The sequence below is a fragment of the Otolemur garnettii genome, unplaced genomic scaffold (assembly GCF_000181295.1).
Source record: "Otolemur garnettii isolate 467f Iridium unplaced genomic scaffold, OtoGar3 scaffold00008, whole genome shotgun sequence".
Classification (NCBI taxonomy): domain Eukaryota; kingdom Metazoa; phylum Chordata; class Mammalia; order Primates; family Galagidae; genus Otolemur; species Otolemur garnettii.
The window spans coordinates 3,278,503-3,296,888 of NW_003852403.1; the positions used below are offsets into that span (position 1 = coordinate 3,278,503).

General features: G+C 39.6%; 1 protein-coding gene across 1 annotated transcript in view; it reads right to left on the reverse strand.

Moving 5' to 3' along the window:
- Nucleotides 1–18,386, reverse strand: part of NRG3 (neuregulin 3) — a 1,070,511-nt gene that overhangs the window by 28,565 nt on the left and 1,023,560 nt on the right. The window contains exons 5-6 of the mRNA XM_012801454.2: nt 9,711–9,813; nt 2,149–2,275 (exon numbers count right to left, since the gene is read on the reverse strand). Coding sequence (XP_012656908.1) covers nt 2,149–2,275; nt 9,711–9,813 — 230 coding nt within the window. The remainder of the gene's footprint in view (nt 1–2,148; nt 2,276–9,710; nt 9,814–18,386) is intronic.

Sequence of the window (18,386 nt, forward strand, 5' to 3'; positions counted from 1 at the left end):
GGGCTGGGGATTCGAAACCGCCACCTTAGGTGTACGTGGCTGGCGCCTTAGCCAGTTGAGCTATAGGCGCCGAGCCAAACCCCTCTTCTTAAGTCCATTCTAGATGGGTTTCTATGAGTCTCCATTTCCACCAGGCCTCACCTTTGTCCTATGAAACTGTAGACTCTCAGTACAAAGGATGTCGCATTCCTCCTTTTCCACCCCACATGGACACTTGAACAGACGCTAACACAGTTTTGAACATCTCAAGGCTGCTTTACTAAAATGACGCTAGCCACCCTTAATGTGCCGGCCTAACAAAACAATCAATTGATCAGTCCATCAAAGAAAAGAAAACTCAAGGCTACCGAAAGAATTTAAAGTTTGCTCTAGCCTACACCTGATGATGGACCCCTGCCTTCCTTTACTTAGAGCTTTTACTAAAAATGGCTTAAAACTATGAATATGTAGCTCACCTGCTACACCTCAAAGATATTTTTCTCAAGGACCTGAAAGCCATTTTCAGAAATGCAATTATCAGAATGGATAGGGCCTCATCTCCCAGTCTCTGTGGGAGAATAGAATCTTAACTTCAATAATTTCCAGCAAACAGACACAGCAGGTGTAATCACATCAGCCCTGATCAGCTCTATGATTTTTCACTTCCCTGACTCTGCTCAGGCCCCTGCTCCTCCCTTTCCCTTTCCCTACTCCTTCCTTCTCCCTCTAAAACAGGCGGTCACCTCTGCACAAATTGACGTTGAGTTCCATCCACACAGGACTATCTTTCCTATTTCAATAGTGCGTTACTGATTTAAATCTGTCCCTATCATTTTAGTGTCCAGCTTTGTGTCTCTCTGGCAGGACCAGTTGTTAAGCCTCAGTGTGTCTGTTTTAGGGTGGTGGGACTATACTCATTAGAAATCATTAGGAAAACCATTCTCTCTGTTTCTGAAAAGAACAATCCCTGCACGTTGCCATGAATAAATGTTTCATAAAACTTTGCTAGGAAGCGATTCTGATTTATGAATTCCACACTAAACCATCTAAGTACATCTGTTATGTACATCATAATGGTGACTCTCTGGGTAATGATTTCTTAGAATCACAAATGATGGATAAATTCCCGGCAATTTAAGCCCTGGGAGGGGTGTCCTGGTGATTGCCCATTATACTCCAATGCTAGGTTTTACTGTGGCTTTTGTTGTTTCCCTCTATGCCACAGAATCTGGAAGTGCGATCTTGTGTGGGGGCTGAGAATTGCTATCCTAAGAGGAATATTTCTGTATGGAATTGACAGTGCTCTCTTGTCTTTAATTTAGTGTTTTGCAATAAGTTTCAAAAATGATTAAAACTGCCTTGTAAAGAAGACAGGAGAGGGAATAGAGCTTGCATTAAATTCTAGTTCTGGAGTCTCTTATAAGGCGTGGTGTTGGAAGGACTGACGTAGGATCATACCTCTTCCCTCTCATCTCTCACCTTTGACCTTTCTCATACCCCTTAATTGGAAGTTGCCTGAACATGGCATGTACTGCGTTTCCAAGGCTTTATTCTTTCTGGACATTCTAGTCTTTTTCCTCTTAGCTTTTAACTGTCTGATGAACTTTTGACCTCCTTCAGAACCAAGTTTGAGCCTGACTCTGTTGTGAGGCACTGTCCAGCGCTCTTCTCCTCCAGCTTCTGTCTCGGTACCCGCCACTTGAGCACACTCCTGGTTCAGGCAGTGTTTGTATTTCTTACTATACATCACTTCCCACGTGGCGAGGAATACGCTATCCCTAATGTCAGATATTCTTTCTGGCACAAACTAAAACCTTGATAAGTGTTTATGAGACAAAAACTGAAGCTCTTATTGTTACCAGAGATTAACTGAACTGATCTTCAAGACTGTAATCAAAGAAGCAATTGATATAACCAAAGCATTTGTACTGCTATAATATTCTGAAATTAAAAAACAAAGAAAGATTATAGTCAGCAGCTGAGTTTTAACTTTTCTCTCCTTCATATAATACATATGAACATGCGTGTGTGCATACTGTCTTCCCTAGATTTCATAAAAAGTGTATAAAATTCTGAAAAATACACTAGTCTGATCACAGGCTCCCATCCCCTCGGGCCTGGAAGCATTGAGATGGGCTGCAGGAGGAGGTGTGGGGAGGGAGAACTTACATTTTGCAGCTGGACGTGACTCTTCACCAAGTTTTCTGACTTTGTCATTGTGTTGGATGCTTTGAGACTGTAGTTTTTACCATTTTGTGGCACTTTGAGCTGCTCTTGGATTTGTTTAGCTTGTTTCCTGTGGGTATAAATAAATACGTGTGTAAATATTTGCATAAATTCGTTCTATTCTGAGGTTTATACATTCTCAACATCTTGTATTTGTTATTTGCTAAATCAACTCAGTGAACAAAGAGAGTTCTCTTGTTTTCAATCCCACAAGAAATACTTGCAATTCAGAAAGAACCTGCTAACAAACCATTACCATCCAGGGATTCACACTCAATAGTGCTTCAAAGACAGAAACATAATGTGCTGCCCTGCCCACTCCCCAAGCAAGAGGCCCTGTTATAACCCGATGTGCTCAGCTACAAAGAATTGGAAATGCTACTGAGAAGTCATTGCAGGAAAAATTCAAGGGTCGGGTCTAGTGGCTGCATGCAACACATTTTGCAAAATCACATTTGTGTTTTTACAATTCAAATTGTTTAGCTTAATTGCACGGCTTGCATACATGCAGTAATGTGTATATTTTCTTTGTTTTGTAGACTAGAAATAGCTCATTTATTGTTTCCAAAAATTCGAATAACAAAAATATTTATTCTTTTTGTTAAAGAGTTAAAAAACGTTTAATTCTTAAATAGCTAGTAATGACTGATTAGATGTGCTATACATCATTTTAAGTACCTTACATGTATCAGTGAATATATTGTTTGCAATAATTCTATGCGATGAGGCAGTAAGATTATACTTGAAGCCCAAAAAGTGGCCTGTAAGATGGAGTCTGAGACGCTAAGCTGAAGCAGCACAGCTGACCTAGTCTGCTCTGACGTCCCACACACCGTCCATGAGTATCTAGTTTCCCCTTGACTGTGAGGATATTTACCTGGCGAGACTAGAGGAAGCAGTCACACAGAGACGACAGGTGTTGGGATCTTGGCAGAGTAAAGGTTACTTTGATGATACGATGTTTCCTTTTGTGATTCTCTTACATATTTTGTTAAAACGAAAATTACCTTTCTGTTGTTTAAATATTTTCCACTACTTAGAATAAAGACGACTTTGACGTGACTTGCTATCGAAATAAAGTTATTTTGATAAGTTTAAAAATAAAGTTAAGATTTTCTAAATTTGTTTCCTCATGCTTCATTGTAAAAATTATTAGAATCGTAAGAGAGGCAGAACAGTCTTTGAAAGGCTGGTTCCTGCTGGCCTTCGTGTGATAAGGTTTGATAGACCTAATCCCCATCTCTGCATCTGGGTGACAGTGATAGGCGACCAGGTGACAGTGATAGGCGACCAGGTGACAGTGATAGGCGACCAGGTGACAGTGATAGGCGACCAGGCCCTCTTTCTCTGGTAACATACCTATTTAATCGGTGAGAACTGAGGTATAGAGAAGCTGAACCATTTTTCCAGGATCACACAGACAGTAAAGGACAGAGCATGGATTTTAACCCAGCCAATCTGGCTGTGTGCACCACACTCACCACTGCCAGCCAGACTGCCAAGCGGCTCAAAGTTCTCACAGTTTCTAAAAGCAAGGGCTGAAACTTGGTTTTGGACTCCAAGTAAAGTGCTCCTGCCTGCACATGTGGAGTGACTCTTGTTTGGGTCATTTGGTGCCTCTACGAGATGGGTGACCAACCACTGCCTTATTAGCAATTCTGGCCCAGGAGTTTTACAGAAAATTACACATCAGCCTAAGACCAAAACAAAACAAAGCAAAAAACCAAAAGCTTTGCAGTGTCAACCTCAGTAACCAACAAGGAGAGAGACTAAAATAAAATGACATTTACTTGGCAACAGGCACTGCGATGGAAATATGAGTGCCGTAGTAGACTATGGGTATTCCAGGAGATGAAGAAAAAGAAGAAGGATTATGTAGCTGTTTTGAGATAACCACCCATAGCTATAAGGATCAATAACAAGGATGGCACCAGTTTAAGGTTGGACAGGCAGTTGCTGGAAAGATATCCTTGCAGAAGTATTTTTTTTTCTTGTAAGGTTATGATGCCCTTTGTGCAATCTTGACATTTTTGCCAAGTCTTTTGTGATAGTTCTTGTTATCAGGTACTAGTGCATTAGGATCCTCCCTTCCTGACGTTCCCTGACCCTAGCACAATGACCCCTTTGAATTTTGCTTTTGCTCTGAGATTCCTGTCAAGGAAAGGGCCCTTCATGTAGTGCAGGCATAGTCTTCTGCACAGCTTTCTGCAGTGAGCTTCTCCACCAACAGAGCATGGGCTCACGTATCATCACCAGTCTTGCTACCATAAGGCCCTCCTAGACGTCTTTGAGCCTGAGTCTCCTCATCTATGAGTGGAGCTCACAAGAACTCTCTTCCAAGGATACAGTAGTAACCACACGTGAGAGGCCGTGCAAAGTGTTCCTCTCTTTCTCTTTTCATCACACAGTAAGTTCAGCCTTGTGGGCAGATGCTACAGAAGAATTCTAACACTGGCCCAAAGATAAAAGGAAAGATTGAACTAATTACATCTTCACAAGCAAGTCACCAGCATTTGCTGCAAGATTTGGAAGCTTTGAGCTTCATTACCCCTTTTGAATTTACAACGCCAGTGTGCTGTAGCTCTTTTTGTTAAAATATTGCTTTTATCTTTTCCATTATTTGGAGGACTTTTATCTCTAACATTCTTATTTGCTTTAATCCAGTTGTAATAATCTATTTACTTCTTTACAGCTAATCTGTAGCCTATTGTTAAAAATAAATCTATCATATCAGCATTTTAAGAAGCACATTACAGCCACGGAATTCGATCAGGGATTCATAAATGAAGCGGATGGTAAGTTGGGAGGTTCGAGCTGGGCAAATCACTCTGAAGCATTTAGAGCATGGAGTCTCCTAAAAATTAACATACTGAAACACTATTAACACTTTCCAATAATCCAATTCAGGGTGTTAGAACTACAAACTTTTAAAGCTATTTTCCTCATAGAAATATCTGAGAGTTGGCTGGGTGTGGTGACTCATGCCTGTAATGCTAGCATTCTGTCGAGCTCAGCAGATTGCGACCAGTCTGAGCAAAGCAAGACCCTATCTCTACTAAAAATAGAAAAATTCACTGGGTGTGGTTGTGGGCACTTGTAATACCAGCTACTCAGGAGGCTGAGGCAGCAGGATCACTTGAGCCCATTAGTTTGAGGTTGCTATGAGCTAAGCTGGGGCCACGGCACTAAAGTCTGGGCAGCAGAGCAAGACTCTGTCTCATTAAAAAAAAAAAAAAAATCGGATAGCATTTCATAATTCCTTTTAAAATTGTCATTCCTTTTTAGCCTCTTCTCACTCGAGTCCTGAGCCATTAATATTCTGGAATATATGGACTTTTCTTTCTGAGTCTGCCTCCTTCTCTCTGCCACCCCTTTCCTCAGTGATCCTTCTTCTCTCACAAGCACATTCTCTTTTGCTCTTTCCCCCTTCCCTCAGCACAGAGGAACGGAGGAAATGATCGGCATTGCACACTGGAACACTACTATCCCAACAATGTCAGGGTTGGCACCTGACAGTTGATTGAGTTTCAAGTTTCTCTGGCCCAATGCATCAGAAAGAAATGAGGAGTAAGTTGTGGAACAGCAACCATGCCGGTAGACCTTATTTGTAGTGTCGCAGATTGGGTGCCTGAGCAAGCGATCTTGAGATGGAGACGGCACACGGGAGTTTTAGTAGGGAAGGCGCTTGGTAACTGCAACTGTGGACAGAATGGAAGGGGAAGGATACGGGACTGGGGAGAGAGAGAAGTTGGGATGTGACCGTGCTCAGTGATGATTCAGCAACCCCTCAGGGAGCTCTGAAGCTGGCACAGTCTTGCACCCAAGCTGGGGCAAAGGTGTAGGTCTTCAGAGCCCCCACAGGAAGCTGTCATTGGAGGCGGGAAATTTCAGAACAGCACACAAGTTTGAAAAAGGCGACTATCTACAACTGCCTGCTGGCAACTCTGGGACTAAGCCCTACATGGCAGAAGAGGATCATAGCAGTGCACCAGGGTGTCGAAATGCCTGTCATGAAGAGGCTTCTCCTACGATTTAAAATCTCTTCCTTCACAGGGTGACAACCTATAGTCATGGGGAGGTTGTCACCATATCTGTGTTTTACTGGTAACTCCAGTTCTACTTTCTCTTCCTCTGTTCTCCAGTTGTTACAATATCCATCCCAGGTTCTGCCTCCCGGAACGTCTCCCCTATCCCAGTTCTACTGTCAGAGCTGAATCCTGTGTTTCCAAAGTCTACTGAGAACTCTTATATCCAGCCTCTTCCCTCTTACCTATATAAGTTGAAAGTCAAGGGAGAACCCAGAATAATTTTTAGTTGCCAGGTGAGCCATATCAGCTAGATTTGAAAAGCTCAATTAATAGTTCTCTTAAGTATGTATAAGAACACTAAGGTTTATTGTGGTTGATGAGAAAAGAATTTCTTTTACTGTATCTTTCACAATTTGGTGGTGGTGGTGGGGGGGTTTTCAGTTAACTCCACCAGAAAATCCTCTAACATTCAAGAAAGCATTCCTCACTTCTACCTAATGTTACCTACCTTCAAACTTTCCTCAGACATATAATTTGCTGTAATACTCCTTCTAATGAAATCATACCATACCAAGGGAATCTCCATACCATAATGGAATGGAGAAAGGATCAAGTGGCAGGATCTGAGTGATTATGGGAAGTAGAACATAAATGACCAAGAACGTGTGAGCTTTGAAGGAAGCCTCAATTCTCTCTGAGCAGAAACTTGTATCCCAGTATACCAAGGGATATTGAAGTGGGTTTATTTGGATACCAATGACCAATGATAAATAAACCTTAGAATCCTGAAAGACCTGAGGCTTCCAAACTAAAGTCAACAAAAGCATATATATATAAACTTTCTTATTTTATGAGTAAGGGGAGGACAAGTCACTGTTCTATTCTCCCCAATGTTTTGGGAAAGGAACTTGAAATCCAGAAATTCATAAAACAAACTTGTTCCAGGATGTTCCAAAAAATTATAATGCTTTCAGCAATATAAATGAGGGGCGTGGTGTGGGCTGTGGCTTTTATCTCAAGTAAAGAAAAGTAAAAAAAGGGCCATCATACTGGAAGGAGAGAAAATACGTATTCTACGTCTCTGATGAAAAATAGAACTTGAGTAAGAAAAAGGTTTTAATTTTTGTTGTTATTTTTACACTACATTTGTTTATTGACTGATTGAGTTCTTCAAATAAAAATGTGTCCCAGTCGGCAGACAGAATGACAACAATATTCCAGTCACTGCTCCACTCTCAGCTTAGTCCTCTGAGCCTCCATAATGAATCTGCTGTTGAGCAGTGTTTCCATTAAACATCAGACCCCTCGCTGAGCCCCAGGAGATGAAGCTGGTCTCAGAGCCTAGAGAGCAAGAGATTGACGGCCCTGAAGATGGAAGTCCCTAGTCATCCAGCTGTTCTCTGCTCTCTTGATTACCATAATCAGCCTTTCCTTTAAATGTGGTACTACAACTACAAATTATACTCTAAAAATACGTGGTTAACTGTTTCTTCATGGTAATTTGCTTATTGTTAAATACACAATTTCTTTCTCGTACATAGCTCTAGTGAGGAGACCCTTCTCACGCCCTGTTGGCTGTGATTACCCATCTTGGGCTCTAGCACAGGTCTTAACCTTGTAGCTACCCAGTTCTAGTACAGAAAACCAGTGGGTGTTAACCTCAGCAAGACTTCATTGAGTATTTACTCTTTTAAACATCGTGCTGTGCCTTTTACAGAATTATCCCATTTAATCCTTAACAAAATCATATAAGGTAGATTTTCTTTATTGGTTCCTATGTTACCACAAAGAAAATTGAGGCTAAGAAACATGATGTAATTTGTCCAATAACACATAACAAGTAATTGACAGCCGAAAGATTTGAATCCAGGTGTGGCTGACCAGTGTACAACCCTGATCATTAAGCCAGATGGCCTCCCTAGAGAACAAAGTACTGGAGGCTGGCACCAGAGAGGGTAATTGGGAGCTCACGCTGAGCAGTTTAACCATCTAGGAGGAAGACTATGTGAGCCTATGGGGTATAGAGGTTTAGAGGATGTAATTTAAAGCAGAACTGCTGAGATCCAAAGACCTTATCTGCAATTTCCTACCTTGTGCCTTTGACAAAATAATACTTTAAAATAAATTCTGATATTATTTGAAAGATGCTGCAGCAATGCACAACTTTGATTGTTGTGGGGACGAGGAGTTAACACACAGAAAGCCTAGCCTGCCTGGCAAAGAGTGAGCGCTCAAAAAGAGACAGTTACGACCGTCACAGTCAAGAATCGCCTTGGCAATGTGACAGCTAATGTCATTGACATCCTGGGTAGGACTCTGGAATTTAAACAAATGCATTAGGTAAAAAACTAATTAAATCTGAAAAGATAAACTTTATTTAGTAGTATAAGATCAATATTGTTCCATTGATTATGACAAATGCACCGTAATTATATGAGATTAGTGACGTGGGAAGCTTGCATTTGGGGTATAGAGAAAATCTCTGTAATATTTTTGCAGTATTTCTAAATACCTAAATTGATTCTGAAATTGTATATTAAAAAATAATAGTTACTAACTGTGGATTCAAGTCTGAGTTTTTACTTTTGAGGATCAGAATCACAGCTCTACTTAAAAATCAACACATAAGCAGGTATTATAAAGTATAGTTGAAAACGGATACATTTTTAGAAGAGCAAATGGGTAAAAAAATATAGGTCCAATGAAAAGCAATTTTGCCTTGGATTTCAGACAAGCTGTAGGAGAAAATCTGTGCCAACTACTTAAGGCACAAGAAACCATGGGGCCAACATTTTTATCTGCATTTCTTATTTTACGCACAGATTACATCATTTCCATAAATAAAATATGTCTGTGGGAGTTCATTTGGAAAAAAAAGCACCCACATACATACATACCTATACGTTTGTTATACAAAATACATGTGTATATATTTTAATTCTACTTTTTAGTTAATAGTAAGCACTTTCGTCTACACAGGTCTAGTTTCTTGGCAAGGAAACTTTAGGACATAGTCAAATGTGCATTCCAGCCAGCGAACCAAAGTGTATTTTTTAGTACTCACATTTCACATTTGTCATAAACCATTCTGAGTACCAGGTCAAAATAGTATGAAAGAAAAATTGCGATCTTTTTCTGTACACTTTCTCAGAAAAGGGTAATAATGCTTGATAATGTTGCAAAAGAGACCATTGATACAGGCACATAATTAATTGGTGCAGAGAACACAGCATGTTCATGACCACTGAGAGGCAAGATCGCTCTGTGCATGGAACATGAACTGTGCACACACACAGTGACCTGCATGCCCGTGCCTGGACACCCTCACCACAGTCTACAAAACATAAGTCGCTTGCAGAAGGTGGATGTGCCCATTTGCAAAGGATCCCTTTACTTAGAGCAGACTGAAAACTTAAAGAGAGACAAAGTACCTTCTCTGAGAAGTAACCTTTTAATACTTGAGAGAAATGGTCTTACTTGCTTTTGAAGTAGAATGCTGCACAGAACATGCCCACGATGACAATTCCAAAGATGATACATGAAATTGACAGCACCTGCCTTTGATAAACTTCTTCACTCTCTGTGGATTTGAAAGAAAGAATTAGAATGGATGCTAGCAGGGCACAGCCGTAACAACCTTCATCCTTGTACTTCTGAGCTGGCTGGAGTCTTTCAAAGGCAACTTGTTTTTGTTTCTGTCATGAACAGGAAAAAATAGGAGGAAGTTATTTAGATTCAATTTCTTGGCAAAGTTCTACAGAATAACTAGTTGCTATTTTTTTCTTCTTTATACCTTTATGGCTACATTGCAGCTCATGTGCAGATGCTGCAGTTATAACTCTTATTATCAAAAGACATTCCATGACTTTGGGACTTAATGGGGATATATACTTTTGAAATTATGATGGTACCCAAATTAATCCACTAGAGAAACTAATACACATGGATCTCAACTTTCCTGTGCTAGTGATGTCTTCCGATTTAGTTTTTGTAGGGCCAATGCCTCTATGTTTTCTGATTTTGAGTGAGCCCTTGGCCCTCAGTTTCCCATTCATTCTCCTACTACTAAGATTGATATCACTCATCGAAAAAAAAATTCAGCATGCATGTGAATATTTTATTCACCCCCTCTGTGACCTCCTCAATAATCAATGGTCTGGCACAGTAGAACTGTGCCTCCATTACCAAGGTAATATGTTATAGCTTGTTAGAGCAAATAATTCAGAAACAAATATTTCACCTTTTAACAATTAGCATTTATACTCCTAGATCTTTTCTCTGAAATATGTTGACCAAAACAGATCTTCCATCTCATCAAAACCTGTGTATCCATAGAACCTGGCAATTTGTCTCTATTGATTATCTTTATTTTTCTGTTTATATAGCACAGAGACCATCATCCATGGTTACGGCTATTGACTCTCTCATAAATACCTTCAATGCACATGTTACTTCTCTTCTAGTTTGGCAAAATTAATGTATATGAACCAAAGAAAGTTTCTTCTCCATATCTCCACCTTGAGCACCTTGGATTGAGGATGATAATTATAATTATATCTAAACATATATGGACAACTGATTTTTGACAAAGGTGTCAAAGTAATTCAATGGTCAAAGAATCTTTTCAAAAAATGGACTTGCAACAATAGTATAATCATATTCACAAAAATGAACCTTGACCCTAATCTCATGCTATATAGAAACTAAACAAGGAAGATAGACCCAAATGGAAAATTTCAAACTATTACAAATTTCTTTGCATTAGAAGAAAGCATAGGAAAAAAAAAAAAAAAAACTTCAGTTTCATAGGAGTATAATCATAAAAGGAGGCTAAAGGAGAAGAACCAATGTGTTATTTAATGTCTCTTAAGTAAAATACAAAGATTTCTTAAGTAAAATACAAAATACACAACTATAAAAAGTAAAAATTATTAAAATGGATTTCATCAACGATATCAACATTTGCTAGTCAAAGACATGATTACAAAAAACAAAAGGCAAAGCTCAGTCTTGGGAAAACATTTTTAAGCACATATTCAACAATGGGCTTGAATCTATAATATATACAAATCACTTACAACTCAATAATAAGCAATCTAATTAAAAAATGGGCAAAATATTTGAACAGACACTTTCCCAGGATGTATGGATGGCAAAAAAGTACCTAAAAAGATGTACAGTACCATTTTTTTTTTTCAAGACAGAGTCTCACTATGTCACCCGTGGTCGAGTGCCATAGTGTCACAGCTCACAGCAACCTCAAACTCTTGGGCTTAAGTGATTCTCTTGCCTCAGCCTCCCAAGTAGCTGGGACTACAAGCTCCCACCACAACACCCAGCTAGCCAGTATCATTTTTTATAATGAAATTGCAAATTAAACTATAATGAGCTATGGCACTCCACTAGAATAGCTAAAATTAAAGGTTTCCCACATTTAAATGTTGAAAAGGATGTGGATCAACTAGAATTCTCATGTACGTCTGGTGGAAGTGTAACCTTACATGCCACCATACAGAATAGCCTCACAGAAAGTTAAACATACACCTATCTTATGATCCAGCCATTCCATTACCCAAAACTAATGAAACCATAATTTCTTCATGTACCCAAATGCTCATTGAACTTTATTTGCAATAGTCAAAAAAAAAAAAAAGAAATAACCCAAGTCCCAACAACAGGTAAAGGGATAATCGAATTATAGTATATCTATACAACGGAATAGTACTCAGCATTAAAAAGAAATGAACTATTGAAGTAAACATCACTGTGGAAGAATCTCAGAGTAATTAAGATGGAAATAAGTCAGATGATAAAAGGATGCATGTTGTATAATTTTAGTTATGTGAAATTTTAGAAAATGGAAGCTCATGTACTCGTTTAATGACAGAAAACAAACCTGTGGTCACTTGGGGCCAGGAGTAGAGAGGCGGGTGAAAGAGATTAAAAAATGACAGAACTTTTGGGAGTTATAGACATATTTTTATCTTAAGCGTAGGGGTGGTTTCACAGGTAAATATTTAGTTAAAGATGTAAAAATGAATACTTTGCAAGTAAGTGGTTCATCTTCGATTCATTGTAGCAGCAAAAATATTAATCCTTGGAGAATATAGAGGATAATAAAGAGACTATATGTAATATACAGAATATTAAATAACACATTGGTTCTTCTCCTTTACCCTCCTTTTATGATAACGCTCCCATGAAAAGTTCTGCATGTATCAGGCAACATAAACGTTATAATGCATAAATTGAATCATGTACAAATCTATTTATGTATGGATTGCGTGTGCACGTGGGTGTATTCTATTTTTTAAATATCCATATTACACATATAATAATATCTTAAACTCTTGATCTAAAAACCTGCCTGATGAGGCACTGCTCACCCTTACAACCACTCTCCTGTTCTCTTAATTTCATTGACCATTTAACTCCCTATAGTCTGGACATATATTGTTCTCTTTCTCTCTCTAGAATATTATTCTCCTACCCGTCTTAAAAAAAAAATCACTCACATATTTTAAAATCTCAAATGAAATGCCATTAGCTCAAGAAGTCTTGCACTGAAGTATAAGCTCCAGTAGTTCGGGGGACCACAATCTTCCTGGATTTATCATTTGGCTTTCCACTGGTTCCACCCAACCTAGTACAGCAGTTCTCACATTGTTCACACCCCAAGACTTGTTATCTTAATGAATCAAAATGTCTTTCTTTCTGTCTTTACAGGGCTTTCTGACTTACGCCGCACATGTTACATCAAGTCTCATCCTTGTATGTACTTAAGGTTTAGAATCTTAACCCTCCTTCGTATCACATTCTCCTAGGTCTCAGACAAATATTTCTTTTCTGAGTGGACCACCTGCCTGTGACCCCACCCATTTCTGAACACCATACCTGACTTCTCAACTTGGGGCTGCCATGGTTTGAATATATCCCTCAAAGTTCATGTGTTGGGAACTTAATTATAACAGCATTAATGAGTAGAGTTTTTAAGAAGCAATTAGGTCATGAAAACTCAGGAAGAAATTAATGCTGTTATCATGGGAGTGAGCTGGTTGTTGCAGGATTGCATTAGTTACCACGGGAACAGGCTCCTGATAAAAGGATGAGTTTGACCTGTTTTCCTCTCTATCCAGAGTGCTCCCTTGCTCATCCTCCTTCTGCTGTGGGATGACCTTCCCCAGAGACCAGTTCCATGCTCTAGGACTCCCCAGCCTCTAGAACTATTAGTCAAATAAACTTCTTTTCATATAAATTGCCCATTCCATGGTATTCGGTTATAGCAGCAGAAAATAGACTAAGTCAGGGGCTTCCCTGTCCACATCTTCCCATCCCCCCATCCTCCCTGTGATTCTGCACTCACAAAGTCCTCCTCACAGGACAAAGAGCCATAAGGAACATGGTGAAATCACTTGTCTCCTGGCCTCGAAGGATACCGGCGCATGATCTAGTGATACACAGATCCTCTCATTGTTCACCTTTGTGTTGGATTTGTTGTGTTCTTAACACACTCTTATGTCTGCAGTGGTGTGCTGCCTGGTTTTATGGTCTGGACTAGCTTTGCTTGGTGCTGATGTCAAGACATAGTCAAAAACCAAACTGTGAGTTGCCCCATGGATACAGAATTCTCCATACCATGACTTTCTGGATTGTTTCTAAAATACCCCAGAAGCCTCTAGGCTGAGCTGAACAGAGCCTATGCCTGGTGATGATCCTCTATCAGCAGAGTTAATTGCAGGACTTTTACTGTTAATTAGTCAAAGGAGTACCAGGCAAAACAAACCTGGATGAAAGCCCAAATCCCGTTTCCTTTTGTTTGTTTGTTTTTCTGAGACCAGCCATTATATCCTCCCTTTAAATGTGATTGCACATTTTATGGTACTTTTTCCTGTGGAAGTGCAATGGGAACCAATATTTTAGAAGGAATATTCTCTCTTCTCACTCTTCTTAGACTTTATTTTCATTTCAATGACTTTATGCAGGCTAGAGTATTAGGAAACAGAAAGTAAACCTAAAAAGAAAATCACATTATCAGCCAAGAGCAGTGGCTCACACCAGTAATCCTAGCACTCTGGGAGGCCAAGATAGATAGATTGCCTGAGCTCACAAGTTTGCCACCAGCCTGAGCCGGAGAGAGACCTCGTTTCTAAAAATAGCCGGGTGCTGGGGTGGGTGCCTGTTGTCCCAGCTACTTGGGAGGCTGGGGCAAGAGAAACACTGAGCCCAAGAGTTTGAGGTTGCTGTGAGCTATGACAGCACAGCACTCTACCTAGGGCAACAAAGTGAGATTCTGTCTCAAAAAAAAGAAAAGGAAAGGAAAATAAAAGAAGACAACATTATCTACATTTCTGAATGAGTGGGGAGGGACAAACATGTACCTTAGCAGACCTGGGTTAATATTTTAAATTTGGAAAGATTCAAATTAAAGGGATACAAAACGTGTCATCAAGACTTTGTTTGGGCATATTGTCATCTTACAAAATGTCATTTTTTCCACTCCCACATTCATAAGCTCATTAAATTTTTTCCAATTGAACTTGGAAACAGATAAATAGTAGTGCCAACTCCAAAGAATTCCATTTCCCTTAATTGTTGTGAGTTGATGACTGCCATGAAATTAGTGTGACTTGCACATAATAATCTACTCTACCCTGCCTCTGCAATAAAAAGAATTATGGAAATGATAGAGGATAATACCCATTAAAAGCCACAAAAATAAGAATGTACCCAGTAAACTGAATGATTTCTATGTAAAATCTATGTAGTTCTTATTTGAAGCTAGCCAAATGTAGTCCGGGGAAATAAAAAGAAAAATCAATTCTGAGTTTAAATCAAGAGTAAAATTAAAACTGCAAAGACTACAAGTGCATTTACAGCCCCCGGTGCAGTTACAATGACAGTCCTGTCAATGAATTTGGTTCATGGAGTGTCCTACGAGAGAGAGTATGAAGCAAAAGACAGGGACTCTGGCAATTTGGGGCCCGACTTTAACCTTGGCTACTTGTAAACTGTGTGATCAGAAATATATGACTTTACTTTTGTAAACTTCAACTTCCTCACCTAAGTAAAGGCAATGCTATCACTAGTGTTTATTTTGAGAATTATGTCAAGTACGTTTTCTAAAATACGTATGATAAGTAATTTGACAAATTTTAGTTCATCCTCTCTCTATATATGTATTTTAAATTTAATTCCCTTACATGGTAGGTAAAGTGTTATTTTGTTGGTTTTCCTGTGAGGGTGTTTCCAGAGATCGCATGAGTCTGAATTGACCAGGTGGGAAAGATCCGCCCTCAGTACTGGTCGGTACCACCCAGCTGCTGAAGCCCACAGAGAACACAAACAGTGGAAAGGCCGATACCCTGATTCATCTACTAGAGATGGGATATTCTCTTCCTCTCCCATCCTTGGACAACAACTCCAGGGTCTCTGGCTTTTGGACTCCTCCACGAATGACACCAGTGGCTTCCAGATTCTCAGGCCTTGGCCTCTCAGACTGAGAGGGGCACCATCTGCCTCCCTTCAGTCTTACACTGAGCCCTGCTGCCAGTATCCCAGGACTCTGGCTTGCAGAGAGCCTGCTGTGGGTCTTTTCATACCCCCTCGTCCCATGAACCAATTCCTCTAAAAAATCCTCTCTCATCTATCTCTAACTATATCCTATTGGTTCTGTCTCTCTGAAGAACCCTAATTAATACATTCTGAACCTGTAATCATTGGCTTATAAAAACATGCTTGCTAAGTGCATGGGATAAAAGCTTGCATGCAAGAGTAGAAATGTACTTATGCTTTTGAGCATTGTATTCATTAATGATTTTTTTAAAGGTATGGCCAAGAGAGTTACACAGTTTTCTGCAATTTGAGTCCAAGAAGAGCTTAACAAAATGAGGAAAGAAATTGCCAGTGAGCTTGCTTAGGAGAAGGTAAAAAGTCATTATGAATCAGAGCCTTATAAGTGAAAATGTGAGGGATTAAAGTCAGAAAGACCTAATTTAAATTCTGGTTTTGTCATTTTTCAGTGGTAAGACTTGGGGAAGTTATTTAACCTCTGGGCACTTTACTTTCTCATCTATCAGACAGGAACACTAATATCTGTGCTCAAGGACCTGCAGCTGGCATTCCTCATATGCCCAGTACAGTGCTCACCGTATGGGAACTGCTCAATAAGCATTCTCAGTAAGCATTTTTCCTTACAAAAACGGTTATAAGAGGGAGCACATTCTATATTCCTTCTCAAAGACAATAGCCCATACCCCTTGAAAACTGTGATGCTTTTTCAAGAAGGATATTAGAAAACTTTAAAAGGATATTAGAAACTTTTATGATTTAAAGTTAGAAGAAAAAGTCATGAAAGACAGAAGCTGCATAAAATTCTTCCAAGTTCCCTGAATGCAATAGGGTTTGTTAATTATGGAGCCCCACACCCTTTCCCTTCCGGCTCACTCCTTCAGGTGGCCGCTCCTGCTGATTCTCTCTGCCCACAGAGGGGAACACCTGCCTCTGATCCTACCAGCACCACCAATAAGGACTTTCCTCTACATAAGAAATATCCAGAAGATCATAAGTCATCATATCTCTTGTAAATATCCTCCTGTTGGAAGAAATGAAATGTTTTAATGTCAAAAATAGTATACAGACATGATGTGTTAAGGATGAAAAGAAAAGAAAAAACAGACACAGGCCCTGCCATTATGGGCGTAAAATCCAATAGGGCAGACAGCTCTTAGCTAAATAAACACAAAGTCAATAACAGAATTCTAACTGTAATATCTCTGTAACAAGGAGGCACATAATACTACAAAGGCATGTAATCTAGGAAATTAACCTAGGTGTACAGACCAGGGATCAGAGATATGGAATATAAGACCAAGAGCTAATTAGGCAAAAGAGATTGGGGTGAGCATGCTTCCTGAAGAGAGAACAGCTTGTGCAAAAGCCCTGTGGTCGAAGATAAAATGACCTGCTCGGGTATCTGGAAGGTAAACAGCTTAGCAAAGCAATACAGAGGTGCTGAGGAGGAAGTACACAGTGAACGTGTCAATAAACAAAGCATTAAGTTGCTGAAGGATTTGAAAGGAAAAGAGTAGGAGGGGATAATATTTACATTTCTATTTTATATAATGTGGGAAACAGCAGAAAGGATAAGGTTAATGGAGAATTCAGGTAGTAGCCTATTATGTCAGCTCAGTGAGGCATGATGAAGGTTTGTACAATATTAGGAATAAACATGGTGAGGGTGAAGTAAATAAAAAGATTAGTTAGAGTGAAATGCTTAAGACGCTAGATGGTGATGTTGGGGGAGGACCAGACTTGGAGGGGAAGATAAACTCATTCTTAGACACATAGAATTGGAAGAGCCTGTGAAGTATCTAAGTGGAGATGTCAAGTAGACATTTTAATAGGTATATCTGGGGGTAAGAGGCAGTGCCAAGGATGTTAATTGAAGAAGCTAAGAAAATTTCACCCCAAAATATGATTCCTTGGTATAAAGATTATTTTGAATTAAAAGCTATTCATCATCAGGGAACTTTGAATGAAGACTTTCCTCTATCTACCTAAAATCTAGGGCTGCTAGACTCCTACTCCTAATAGACTGGCCCTAAGGTCATCTGAAGCACAATCCCTGTCTCTCAGGTTAATTTACTAATCAATCGGTTTCCCTCCGTCTCCCCATCTGTCCTTAGCCACCACTTGCTGCAGGTAGACTTTCCAGTTTCTATCCCCACTCCCTTCTAAAACGCATCTTTAAAAGCCACTGACTATCACTGAAACTTTGGGAAATCATTCTTGTGGTTCCCCCCATGCGCACGGCATTTGGAAATAAATCTTTCTCGTATTAATCTACCATAACTGTGAGTTGATCTTTTCAGTGAACCAACCTAGGGGGAAAGGGCAAGTTTCCTTGGGACTCCAACATAATATTTAGGGGATATGCAGATACAGAAACCAAGAGACAGCCCCAGAAAAAGACTCTATAGTACTTTCAAAGTAATAAAAGAAGGATCTTCAGGATAGAGCTTTGAGGGATTCCAGCGTTTCATTGAAGGGCAGAGCAGGATCCTGCAAAGAAGACAGAAAAAAAGCAGACCACTAGAGAAAGAAAAGCCAGATAGAACAAAACCCGGCAAACAAAGCCAGACAGTGTCGGGGAAG